The sequence below is a fragment of the Anticarsia gemmatalis genome, chromosome 13, assembly GCF_050436995.1.
Source record: "Anticarsia gemmatalis isolate Benzon Research Colony breed Stoneville strain chromosome 13, ilAntGemm2 primary, whole genome shotgun sequence".
In the NCBI taxonomy this organism is placed as follows: domain Eukaryota; kingdom Metazoa; phylum Arthropoda; class Insecta; order Lepidoptera; family Erebidae; genus Anticarsia; species Anticarsia gemmatalis.
Genome location: NC_134757.1, coordinates 7910635 through 7924693, shown reverse-complemented (window position 1 = coordinate 7924693; position 14059 = coordinate 7910635). Strand labels below are relative to the sequence as shown.

At 39.3% G+C, this 14059-nt stretch overlaps 1 protein-coding gene across 1 annotated transcript; it reads right to left on the bottom strand.

Moving 5' to 3' along the window:
* Positions 1-500: 500 nt before the first annotated feature.
* LOC142977804 (protein hairy-like) lies at positions 501-13815 on the bottom strand. The gene is made up of 4 exons (XM_076121898.1): positions 12978-13815; positions 4124-4219; positions 3676-3970; positions 501-3594 (listed from the first exon to the last, which is right to left on the bottom strand). Exons 1-4 carry the CDS (start codon positions 13086-13088, stop codon positions 3311-3313), a joined length of 786 nt encoding a protein of 261 aa, XP_075978013.1. The 5' UTR covers positions 13089-13815; the 3' UTR covers positions 501-3310.
* Positions 13816-14059: the final 244 nt, after the last annotated feature.

Genomic DNA, 14059 nt, shown 5'->3' with positions numbered 1-14059 from the left:
ACAAGCTTAAATTTGTTTGGAATCATCTGATTCGATCTGACCGTGTCTGGCCTGTCCAAACAAAGCAATACTTTTCGGGCCAACCCGGAGTTCGAACCCGAGTTCGACAGTCTCAAACACGGACAGGAACTAGACTGCACCCCACACAGAATTGCTACGTAACATTCGTACGAATATATTATGTCCAGTCCGATATACTACTGATTATAATAGCATTCTAAAGATTTATCTATACTAATATTATAAAGCTGAAGAGTTTGTTTGTTTGCTTGAACGCGCTGATCTCAGGAACGGCTAGTCCGATTTGAAAAAAATATTTCAGTCTTAGATAGTCCATTTATCGAGGAAGGCTATATATCATCACGCTACGACCAATAGGAGCAGAGTAACAGTAAGGAATGTTACAAAAACGGGGAAAATTACGACTCATTCTCTTTTATGTGACGCAAGCGAAGTGGCGCGGGTCAGCTAGTGGGTCAATAAAACGTCATATTATATTTATAGTTTTATTTCTAGATTAATGGCATATTTCTTTTAGGTACATCTTCTTATGTTTAATATACAGATAATCTTAAATAATATCACTTTATTCTCCTTATATTAGTTTACATTGAGACGGCAAATTGTTTACATTCGTATGCTAAGTAACTTGATCGACATTCAACTAAATTATACATGTAATACAATACTCATTATGTTGACGTAAAACCTACGTAGGGTGAAATATCACTGAATAAAATGTCATTTATAGCTGACTTAAAAAAGGAGGAGGTACCCAATTCTTTGATACTCTTTTTTTTTGCGTCACGAAAATGCACTACTGCATGTCCCGCCCCAGGGAGGAAAGCGGGGGTCTGTCGGGCTCTCCCGCCGGCAATTCTTTGATACTAACACAACACCAAATAATTTTAAATTACAAATATTTTTTATGCTCTTCATCAAATTACATGAAAATCATAGGTATAATTTACCAAAAATTTAGGACCTATAGCATTTTGTCACACATTTAATGAATATTATTTATTGAATAAAATGTAAACAATAGATAAATCGGCTTCTAATAAACTAAGTTTTAAAAAATCGTTTTTTTAGACTGTAATTTATTCAGTTAAAAATCACCCTAATATTAAAAGCCTATACCAAGTATCTCCATTCATACAGTTAATACAGTTAATATAAAATAAATTGTGTTTAAAATATAAACTGTCCTCGTTCGGTAACTGGCAAGGGAAGACTAAAGACTACTGGTTTAATCCGGTAACACGACTAAAGGCCTGTTTTACCACTTACAAATAAGTACTGGATAACCTATCAGACAATACCTTCTTAATAAGTAAACCAATACAGATCCGGTGGTAGTAAAACAAGCCGTAAGAGATTTCGCGCTTCATACACCAACTCCAAGAGGTACACGCAAATAACTCAAAAATATGTATTTTAAATTGTTAATTAACTCGGTTATCAATACGATTCTTGGATTTGATGTAATACCTGCGCGACCACTCTCAAAGATTATTGAGCTTACAAGTGTCTATTAACAAATAAAATAGCGATTAATCATATATTACATGTTACACATTAATATACTCAGATCTTACGCCTACAATGGAAGACTATACGATTTTGCTGTATAAGGCACACAGAATTCTTTCTTACGTTAGTTCAAATATTGAGTGCCAATGCTCAATATTTGCATTATATAAATATATTTACAAAAGCTTCAAGCAAACTTATTGTTATATGAAGATAATGTATTAATGGCACTATGTACTAACACTATATGAATAAGACGTTGATTACGTCACTCTACATAAATGATACATGAAATACTGCCTCAGATGTCATCCGCGAATATACACGACTATATACTACTTAAATACAAAACTTAGACATAACCCCTCGTTACACAGAGAGGTACATACTAACATTCTCATCATTTATTATCTTTATATAATCTAATAAATCTATCACACATTCTCAACTGACCGTGCAAGTAACTCAAGTCATCAAAATATAATTAATTATCATTTATCTACCTAAAGGCCCATTTAGACGGGGAGAGTTTCTCGTACGGTTCCGAGCGAGAAACTATGCGCTACTATCACAAGCAATAATCGCCATAACACAATCGTATCAAAATGTTTACATACAGGCAAGAATTAAAATCTCGCCTACGATTATGTCATACGAGATTCGCTTATGACTTATCGCTAGGCGATAATTGCCTATGTCTGTTTACACAACGAAGGTATAGTAAGCAGATTGTTGCTTACGAGAATCTTAACTTGTATTAACACGATCTCGTGTGACATATTTTCAAGTTGATACGAGTATCGTACAAATCAGTTTGAATCGTTTTCAGTGCGAGATTTGTCATTCGAGTTTAGTGATCAGATGAACTCCGATGTGAACTCCGATGCCCGATTCTCCATTTTCGAGAACTGATAGCGACACACAGTGGTGGAATTCAAGCATGCAAGATGATTTTCCAAATGATTCAACGCATGCACAATAATTATTTTTTTCCAAATATCTCTATATTAAGTTGATTTATTATAAGCTAATTGGCATTTATTTGTTTTGTAATCTACCTTATTAAAGTAAGACTGATTTTGAATATATACTTAGGTAATCTTTATTTTTTCTTTATTTATGATCTTTTGATGGTACTCTAAATATTTCTGATAATGTTTGAAATGAATCTCCTGTAGCCAAATATTTTAAAGTTATTTCCAATTTTGTACGAGCGGGTATAGCTTGACGCATTTGTGTTACTTTTTTGTATAGATGGTCCAATTTCTTGAACTAAATAATAATATATGAGTTGAGTTTTCGTAAGCCGAAACATATTTTTGAATCTCTTCATCTTCCAATTGTAATTCAAGGCACAACGTGTTAGATGCTCCCAAATCATTTCTTCTAGCTATCCATTTTTAACCCAACGCGTTTTCTTCTTTTTCCGTTTAACTAATTCTTGCCTTAGAAGAGCAGATATAATTAAAACACCCTCGCGCACTGCACTCATGGTAGCAAGTGGCATACAATCTCGAAATACGATTATTGCTTTGAAATTATGTTTACACGGACATAACAATATTCCATTGCAAGGCAATTCTCGCCCAAAACAACGAGCGAGGAGGGCGAATGTTTAGACGAAAAAAATGATTTATATTCTTTCGACAATCGTATCTTCGAGACGAGAAACTCTCCCCGTCTAAATGGGCCTTAACGCTAGGAACTATATTCTGTCAATGTTGACATACTATGTACAGCTATATATCACAGTGTTATGAAAGGAATGGAGGAAGCGTCACCACGGTCTCCAGGGCTTCTCTTCGGGGGGTTGTTTTCTTGTGACGAGAGCGAGAGGGGCGGAGTCTTCCGCGGGGGGAGGGGGTGTTCCCCACCCTGAGCTCGCCGGGGAGTAGCAGCGAGGCTCCGACGACGTGGAAGAAGAAGCGTCTCGGGGAGATAGTGGTACGAGAGTTGGTAGCGCGCCCAGAGTGCTGGCGTTCACTCCCGCAGGTAGAACTAAGGCGAGATCACCGTTAGACAACCTCGTTGGTACTAAGCGAACACCTGAGCCGGGACCTGCTGCAATAAAACACATCTATTAGACATATTCAAAAGCAAAAGTATTCATTCAAAAGGTTTTTTGCTGTGTAAAACACTTACCAGATATTAAAATGGCTGAATGTTGTGTTTGAGGAGTGTCCTCTACGTCGGATGGCGGTGTGGGTGCGCCGGCGGGCCGGGCTGTTGGCGTATTGACGCAACCTTCTAAGTGCCTCACAAGCCTTCTCCTCAACGAGGCCTCTAGCCCCTGGAACTTCGCAACCTCAGACAAACAATGCCTGTAACCGGCACGAAACCGATCAGGGGAACCAGCGCCTTCAGAACGAAGTCCTTCTAAATGCTTCACGGTCATCTCCAAAATGTCAGCCTTCTCTAATTTTGAATGTCTCGCCGGCTGTAACAATGGAAAAGAATATAAATATGTATGTACAACAGAGTATAGTAAAGATTTATAGATGAATAAAATTAAGCAATTTTTTGAATATAAATTGCATAGTAACAGCTGATATCCTCTAATAAAAACTCATAGTTCTGAGTCAACACTTACGTCTTTTTTCATCGCATCCAAAATTAACGCCTTCAATTCGTTTAAGCAGTTGTTGATGCGCGCCCGTCGCCTCTTCTCCATTATTGGCTTATTGCTCTGTAACAATCAGAAACACATTATTAATCACACATACTTTCTGATAACTATCTGTTTCATATATATTGTAGCTTTCATATGGGTGTAATTTCTAAGTTACTGGGTTGCTGAGGACAAACCGAATTTGAATGTGTCGGATTCGAGCACGCGTTAAAATTAAGTAAGATTATAGTTTTGAAATTAGCACAGGATCAAAGTGTCTTAAAGTGAAACCAAATATTTTATTTTGATTAATTAAGCATTTTCATTAAAACCAAGAAATTTGGGAGCTTAATCAAGAAAATTAGTATAAAATACCATTTATCCTATTAACACACGAAGTCACATGAGCTTTAGAGTTTATTTTATAAAGTGTAATCATCTAACACCAAGTAGATATCCTTGTGATGTCAGCACAATCGATTACGTTCACGTGTAAGAAATTAATGTGAACAAGGTGAAGGTCAGCCGGTTCTAACTCATCTCATTGTTTATACATTCTCAAACTGAATATAACATGCTTATGAAATGAGATACAAATTTCAACAGGCCTAGTCACCTTTAGCGATATTTCTAGCTTCTTTATGTAGTGCAATTTAAGTGCGTTGAGTGCAAGTGTACTTGATTCGTTACCACCTAACAAGTAAGTACATACAACTAATATAGTAAACGTTCTATTGCATAAACAACATTGTTATCGGTTCATCGACGGGTGACACCAAGTATGGCGCGTGACAAAAACCAACATTAATCTCGCGTTACCAGTACATTTAGGGTTACCACTTACGTTTTAGGATTGCACTTTTTTTACTTCTTCTTTTAACTACATCTTATATCTAATACCATAATACAGTACAAGTACTTTACAAAGCCTGTATTTATTGCTAGCTAATAACTAACTTAAATTCGTTTCGGTTTTTTTACATATCCATCTTTGCTGTAAAAATGACATGCAATAGGTTTCATTGTTTTCAATTCTGTCCATACTAGACCGTATCTGTGAATGGAAGTCTGGTTATCAATAATACAGGCCAAACCTAGCTTGGAAACCAGGTTCCCAATTGACTAATTATGTAGTCAATATATTATAATGCACCTAAAAATTTGTAAAATGTTTTGTTTTTGGGAGTAAATAAACTTAACTTAACCAAAAGTCATAGAAGAAGTACATTGTTACGATGAGAATTTCTCATAATTAACTGCACATTCTATTACATTCTGATGGCATCCCTATCAGTTCGGTAGAGCACGGTGCGCGGCGTGCGCGTGCGCTCAAGGTGAAGGTCGCGTCGTGATTGGCGCGGCGACGTGATACGTCACGCGTGCCCGCACCACGTGACAATAGACCATGTAACACGCTTTGCTAACGCCTGTGTGATAATCACGTCGCCGCCTCGGTGCCACCCAGTGACATACAAGTACAACTGATACAAGCCTACCTTGTGGACATCACGATTAACACTCACTTTGCAATTTGACTGATTGAAAACATGGTTTTTAATTTATTCGATGTTTAATGATCACCTTTCAAAAGCATTATAAGAATTAAAAGCAGTTTTCGTTAGGTAATTTGATTGTTTTATTCAAAATTTAATTATTTTTATCGGATTCAGCCGTTTTCAAGTTAAATGTTTACTTTAGAACATGTTTTGAGTGCATTTTATCGAAATATGATAAAGATCTATGATACTTCTAATGCATTTAATCATAAACACAGAGTCGATCAAGTATGTATACAATATCATTGTCATGACACGATTGTGCCGAGATAGGTGACGTAATTTTAATCAATGATGATTGCATTACTCAATTAAAGAGCCCATTATTCATAATACAAATACTGAGGAGAGACGACGCTGATATGTAGATGTAGAGTCATCGAATGCTCTGAATTATTTGCTATATACATTTTTCAGCTTATATATTTAATTGTTACTTTAACACATTATTACTATCTTTTTATAGAATTGTTGTATTAGGCTCTACCTATCTCTATGTACCACACTGAAAACAGATTTTGAAAAGCGAGGGCCTTTACAAACATACAAATAATGGTAGAACCCAATACAAATACGTACAATATAGAATCCTTTGACTCTATTGTAGAGACGAAAACGCATATACGTGAGGGCACTGGGCGGGAAATTCTCGGCGCCTTCCGGCACGCGACTCTAGTTCCGACATGTAGAGCTAACGACTATGTTTATGAACTCTATATAAGGTTTAATTATAGATTGTGTGCAACAAAATAATGGACGCTATTTAATTGGACAAGCGTGTATTGGGTCACTGAAAAATATGTAGAATCCTTTCTCATGTAGTACCTTAAGTATACTTTTAAAAAATGTAAATGAAGAAGTATACTTCTTATTAAATTAGTTAGTACTGCGTGATTTTCTAAGAACTGTAGGAACCAACAACAAACAAGCAATATTCCTTTCATTTGTTTAAGTCACATTCTAATAGATGATAAATATAAATTGTTAAGAAGTAGGTATATTTATTACAGCTTTCCTTAACCGTCTCTCGCACCTACATAGTACGTGTAGATGCAAATTTAAATTAACACATACATATGTCGTGGGCATCTATACTAATATTATAAAGCTGAAGAGTTTGTTTGTTTGATTGTTTGTTTGTTTGTTTGTTTGAACGCGCTAATCTCGGGAACTACTGGTTCGATTTTAAAAATTCTGTGTTAGATAGCCCATTTATCGAGGAAGGTTATAGGCTATATATCATCACGCTACGGCCATTAAGAGCGGAGTAGTAACGAAAAATGTTACAAAAACGGGGAGAAATTCTACCCATTCTCTCTTATGTGACGCAAGCGAAGTTGCGCAGGTCAGCTAGTCGTAAATAAACGACGGAGTGGGTTCTGATATGTCTTACATATTTACAACCCTTATTCATCAACTTTCCGGATTTTATACATAGTATAATTCCCACTTAAATACGTACATTATAGGAAATAGTAACAATTACTATTACAAATAAAAGTTGAGTTGCTTATTTGATTTATTTTCCGATGCAACTAACTAACATGTGTGAAAGAGTAACCTAAATTTCAGATAAGATTACATATTTATTAGTAGCCCTAGAATTTAAGCTTAAACTATTTTCTCTAAATGTCAGTAAAATAACAACTATTCACAAAATACCTACCACTTATGAGTACTCTAAAAGTCTAAGCTTATTCTCGGTATAAGCTGCTTTAGCTCCATAAAACTGAAAACTCAAGTAACTACTCATACCTAGATATAAAGCTGTCGGTGGCGCATAATTGCCGTAGCGCAAATTACCGAAGCGTCGCCATTTCTGTCGCGTTCCATTACTAAAGACACTAAAATTAACGACACCGACTCTTCGATAGTCGAGCAGGCGGCAGACACCCATAAACCTAACCCATGCGCGGCTATGTGTGGAAAATCGCAGTCATTTATATTTTAAATACCTGAATGTATGACTAAACTGTTCTTTAATATTGATTCACTAGCATTTAGCAAACATTTACTGAAATCCTTTGGGATCATATGAATCACCGTTAGTTCTGCTATTTTGCTTTAGAAATAAAATTGTGCAAGCACTGAGAACTATTCACTGTTCTTAGTTTGTATTGAGAAAACGTCAGAATAATAAAGATCACATAGCAAGCTAGTTCTACGTGTTTATAAAACGTGTCAAACATTGTAGAGAAAACTAATCGTATCTAAACATTGTTTGAATACATGTCAGCAGCTGAAATGGCAGTCGTTAGCGTTTTACGACAAATTGCTATTGTTGTCTACTTTTTGCTTCGATGTAGGTACAGTGGACAATTCGAAATATTTTAATGGGCGAGAATAATGACCGGTACACATGTAAGTACGTCGTTCTGGTTTTCCGACGCGCACATCGTAAAATGCGAACGGCGGAGGCGGCACGTGGCGACGGCGGCGTGCGTCGCGGCGCCCCGATATAGCCAACACATATAACATACGTGCGAACACGTACACACACACACACTGTTCACAGTTCACACCTATTTTCCTACCGCCGCCGAGTTGCCGGCACGTTTGTGAATTACAAATGCGGCATTTCAATTATCACGTGTATGTCTGAATAGTTCAGCTTCTAAACAAAACACTTTTCATTTAGATACAGTCCAAGTGTCAACTGCTGACGTAATTACCAACTAACATAACACTCGAGTTAATTACAATACTCTACAGTCACATTTTTTGCATCACCAGGAAAATCCGGCGATTGCAATTAGGTACGTTTGAGCGATCAAAAGTCTGTACGTGACAATGTCGAGCCAATGACCCAAAACAAGATGTTATCTGTCACGTCCGTTTCGCTTGAAATGTGACCCCGATGTTTAGTGTCAACTGATACACAGGTGCGGTAGAGATAAGGAGAGCTTGGTTGAATTTGTGTACACAGACACCTGATACGAAGCGTCGTGATTGTTAGACGGTCATCGGTTTACGTAACGTTTGGCTCGCCACGCGGAATGGATATAGTCATAGGCGTCGCGAGGCGCCGCGCGGCCACGACACGTGCCGCCAGGGTTATCAACTGTCTACTGAGAGCCCAGACACAAAGCACCGACGACTCGTTTTTATATGTGACGAATAACTAGGAAATTCGTATAAAAACTTCGCTATTTTATTATTATTTTACAATCTATGCTGCGGTATGCCATAGGTAGTAAAATTATGTCAGTTTTTATACAACTTCCTATGGGTTTTGTGGGCTAAACAAAACAATCGTTGTGATGATACATATGATTGGAACAATAAGCACTTAAATACTCAATTGATATTAACGGACGAATGAGATAGATGAGGCTGCAACATTATCAAGTCATCAATTACTATTTAGTGAGAGCAGCTGAGTCACGGCTTGCACCCTGGAGACAAGCAGGTCGGCGCGAGCGATGTAATGGCGTGGCGCGCCACTGGCGATCTCACTGGCGCGGGCGGTTATTTTGCTATCTGGCACTCACCCAGTGGTCATTACATGTACGTATCGCCTAAATCTATCCATTTGACAGCTCAGTACTAATGTAACGCGAATGCATGCGATAAATAGCGATGCGATCGTGTTCGCTGATACGACGCCAGGCTTATGAAAGATATATATTATGTCGCTTCATGTGCGAACATTAATATGTCGGCGAGTGTATGTAGTTCATATTAACGACTTGATCTTCGATTATTGGCAACGTTGTATCTTAATTCTATTATTATGTGATTCTCGATAAACTTAGTGAATCGTAACAATGTATTCTACATAAGTAAAGAATAATAACATTGAATATTTGTATAATGAACACAAAGTCATCCGCATTGGTAATACACAACACGAGGAAGTAGATAAGAACCGACGCAATGTATAATTAATCAACATCAATTGCGCCGCGTGTGCTGCTGAAGATTCATTAGTGCTATCTTTAATGGTAGTTAGTCATTGTAGCAATATGCTTTGTAGAACATTAACCAATATTTCCTGAATGGTGATTAGGAGATGATCTAGTAACGCCAAATAAGACTGACACAAAACTGAAACATTTGCCCGCTTCTTCCCTATGTACCTATATACCCTAAACGCGTGCAAGGAACATTTGCAAAAACATTTTAAAATAAAAGAAAACAAGTAAATCGACAGGCCGGCACATTGTATTTGAACTTTAATTGAAGGAGTAATGGTAGATTCTGCGAATCATAAAAATATCGGCACGGAACGCTTTAGATCGGTTGGCAGACGAGAGGTGGCGGGTGCCAGTTAGGTGGCATGTGGCGTGATGGTTGGCACACGCCGCCCGCCGAGTGCCGCCGCCGCCGGTCGCGTCGCTCCGCGTCGCGTGCCAACGCGTGGGAGCGGACGCCGAACTTCCGGCACGCGCGCTCCATCATAGACACGACGTAGCAAATCCGCTGGATATGCCAATTTATTCGGCTAGACGGATATACGGGCGGCCGATGATGTATTTAATGAAAGATGCCACAATGATATACCGTTTTACTCGTAATCTTGTTATTTATTAACATGTATTTTGGGATGTAGAGCCTCTGGGTTCGTACGAAATAATTTTCTTTTTGCAATGTAAATTAAATGCGAATGCCGAAAATAAGTTAGAATACTAATGGGATTCAGAGATTTGGGTTAAAATTACTATTGTTAACGAGTTCTTATATTTATGGACCCAAGCTTATCAATTACTGGCTGATGATGCTGACGATATGGGCAAGTCAAGGCAAGCACATTTCTCCGAAACAATCAGATTTACATATTCAGTTTGTTTATGGCACGTAATCGGCGGCGACGGCGTCTTATCTAGCTAGCTAGCGCGTTGTAGGCGCGCGCGTGGGCGCCGCTCTCACGCGACGTGTTATCTCACGGCATCCACGATGTTTATCATCGCATGATGGATGGACGACACTTCTTAATAGCTTCCTCTTACACGTCCGCTGACAGCGCTTGTAATTACCTACAGGCTCTGTAATATACTGTCTAGTCGTTGTAATGCTGATCGATGATGAGCATTGAGCATGTTTGGTCATTAATGTATCTAAAGCTTATTTGTAGCACCACATCTTACTACAGAGGTGGAACCAAACTACAAAGTGCTGTGTAATGACTTCATTTGATCTATCGGTCTATATGTTACCCGACTCTATATTCTGTTGGCGTTTAAGACTGCATATTTATTCTGTGGTTTCGGTAAACGTGTAAAACAGAGCTATTTTCCGAGGTGATTAATACTGAAACTCTAGTCGGCTTACAACTAGGTCGCAGTAGCGTAACCGCAACTTATCAACATAGGTTTATGTGACGTAAAATATGTGATTGACACGTCTGCGGCTCCTAATCCCATTCATTATTGTAGCACGTATGACGCATGTGTCGCGGTCGTGTGGTGGGTGGGAGAGAGGGAGAGGGCAGGGGGGGAGCCTCGTTCTTCGTGTTCCCACGACAATTAGCCCACGGCGGGCGCCCACGCGTCGCGCCGCCCGCAGCCCACGCCGCCGCCGCCGCTCCACTGACTCACGCTCTCCTACCGTCTGCGAACGCACCAGGGCTGACTGCCACTGTTTATATACGCCAATGTTTTATCGTTCAGGAATTCGTATGATTTGTAGACACATTTGCGTATCATAGCTGTTCACGCGTCATTGATGGGACTGAAGGCTTGTTGTGAATGTTCTATACCCGACTGAGCTATTATGGCCTAGCAAGAAAAAAATTACAAAGTCGTAATGCTCCGAAATTTTTATGTGGAATCTAAACTTTTTGTTCCTGTGGCAAATAAGACTGAATCCAAACGAATAATAGTACTGTGCGGATGTTATTACTTATTTACGCTTTCCTTAATAATCTATTATCAATCACGGCAGTGATTTGCTCTTCAACTACGTCTTAAGAATACGCCTAGAAATAAAAAAAACAATAAACATCGCTTTATCAGTAGAGTTCATACGACACAATCAAGTAGGAACCAGTTTTATCAGCTTAGTAAAAAACAGTAGAAAAACAAAACAAAGGCGTTTGATAACCCTAGGCACGCTACCGTCGGTGCTTGAAGATAAGGGGATGCGATGTGGGTGGCGAGCGGTGAGCGTTGCATTATTTGGTGTTAACCCGCTAATGCACGATTAACGACGACGACTTGCGTGGGAAAAGATACCGACGAGTGCAGAGAGCGGTACACGGCCCCGCACGGGCCGCGAGTTCTATCGTCGACTTTAGTTTACAATCAAGATGTGATATGTTTAGTTTTCGTGTACCTGTTGCCAATCATATTATATAAGACGTCTATGTCGTGTCATATGTAATGTTTTAAAAAGTCCTTTAAAGTTTTAACAATGTATAGAAAGAATGCTCTCTCAATTTCATACAAAGTAACGTAGAAGATTTTTAGGAAAATGTTTGGCGTCGTACTCATCCCCGGCGGGCATGTATGCCAAAATGTTTCAAAAGAAGTATACCTATAGAGATCGTATCAAAGTATGCGCGATCATATGAGCTATGAATGCAATCATTCATACCACCCAAACTCAGTTGACAAAAGTTTTGTCTGACGTGATCGACTTGGTTCTTTTTACGATTTTTTCAGAAATTAATTTAATCTCCGTTAAAATCAAGGATTGAAATATCATGCCCCAAATGTAATTGCAATATGTTATAGTAGTTTATAATCGCAGCGATTAGTCTGAAGTCTGCAGGGGGTGTGCGTAAACGTAACGAGTGCACAAGAGTTTGCACGTCGCGACGCTCGCTCGTGACAAATCACTTGGCAGAGTTCGCGACACTGCGCTAAAAACGCGTGATGAGCGTAACACTAGCATCTAACTATATGCACACGAAGTACTCGTATAAATGTACTAACCATTATATGGCGACATCCTGCTTGTCAAATAATCTTTAAGGTACTCAATGGACTCCGCTAAACATATCCTTAAATGCCATTATTAAGAATATACGTTCTAGTTCTATTTAACATATAATGTAGCAAAATAATTGTGCTCCATATCAGGCTTATGTTTATCTTAATATAATAGAGAAAATAATTATTAAAAAGGCTTTAGATATTTGACACCCAAAATTGAGCGCGTTGATGTCTTTCTTTAATAGCACTGTTTTCCGAGCAAGGACATTGATCAATATCATTCATAGATAGATTAGATAAATCAACCGTCGAGATCCATCCGGCTTAAAAATTAAACAAACACCTGAACACAGAAAACAATAACTGAAAAGAAAAACAACAATAAATAAACAGATAACAACTCACCCTTCTATTATCACCGGGAGGTTTCTTCTGCTCCTGAGTAGGGGTCATGTTGTTGACCACTACCACGGTGTTAGAGGCGGCCTGGGGGCTGCCCGCGATACCCGTCACCATATCGTTAGATGCACTGAACTTCACTGAACAAAAGTACTACGACGTAATAATCACTGCATTATAAGGTGTGCGACGGACGTGTGGTCGGTAGCGTGGTCGTCGCGCGACTGTCACGAGTCGCGGCGCGGGTCGGTATCGGTCGCTGTCGGTCGGTGTCGGCAGTCGTCGGCTCGTCGTCGGCAGGCGGGTGCAGCACGCGACCGCTGCACGCAGAGCTGCGGCGCGCGGCCGCTCTCGCGTGCCTCCCGACTTATTACACCACGAGTCCATTGTCACACGACACGATTACGTCCTCCCTTCAAGTGTTAACTATGTATCTAAGATCTTCATATTAATTGTGTTAATTAGTAGGTATACTTGGCTCCTAACATGTTAATTTAGTTATAGGTAAGTATATAATAGAAATGTTGATCACATTATAAACAGTTCGTACAATGAACGCTCTACATACATGATGCCTAAGCTTAATTATATACCTATTCTTATCAGTAATCCGCACCGCTGGCAGCTGTTCCATTAGAAACATGTATTAACACGAGTATGCTGTAACACGACCCACAAGGAAATATACGTCACCACTTCAATTATAATCCAACGATTACAGAAATACCTACACATATAGTCCGGAAATGCCATCCGTCAAAGGTCAGAGCGCTTCACGTCGACGCGTGTCGTGGACGCACGCACTTATTATTCAAACACAACTCGTCTGACATCAGTCGCGACGCCGCGCCGCTCTCCTCTAATGTATTGACACTAAGCATAAATTTGTTCGCGTCTACCGAGCGCAGCATCAAAGCGCCGCGCCGACGCCGACGCATGCAGCCTCTTTGCATATGCAAAGGCAGCATGGGTTGGTTGCATGGGTTGGCCCACCCGCCTTCATTGTCCCACATGGCTGAGATCTTTATTCAAATCCTCTATTGTATTACGTACCGGCATCGCACGCAACTAATTAGCGGCTAACAAAT

Coding starts and splice junctions, on each gene's coding strand:
- LOC142977804 (XM_076121898.1), bottom strand. CDS start 13,088: ATGGTGACGGGTATCGCGGGCAGCCCCCAGGCCGCCTCTAACACCGTG. Junction 4,220..12,977: donor CTCCCGGTGATAATAGAAGG/GTGAGTTGTTAT, acceptor TGATTGTTACAG/AGCAATAAGCCAATAATGGA. Junction 3,971..4,123: donor TGGATGCGATGAAAAAAGAC/GTAAGTGTTGAC, acceptor CCATTGTTACAG/CCGGCGAGACATTCAAAATT.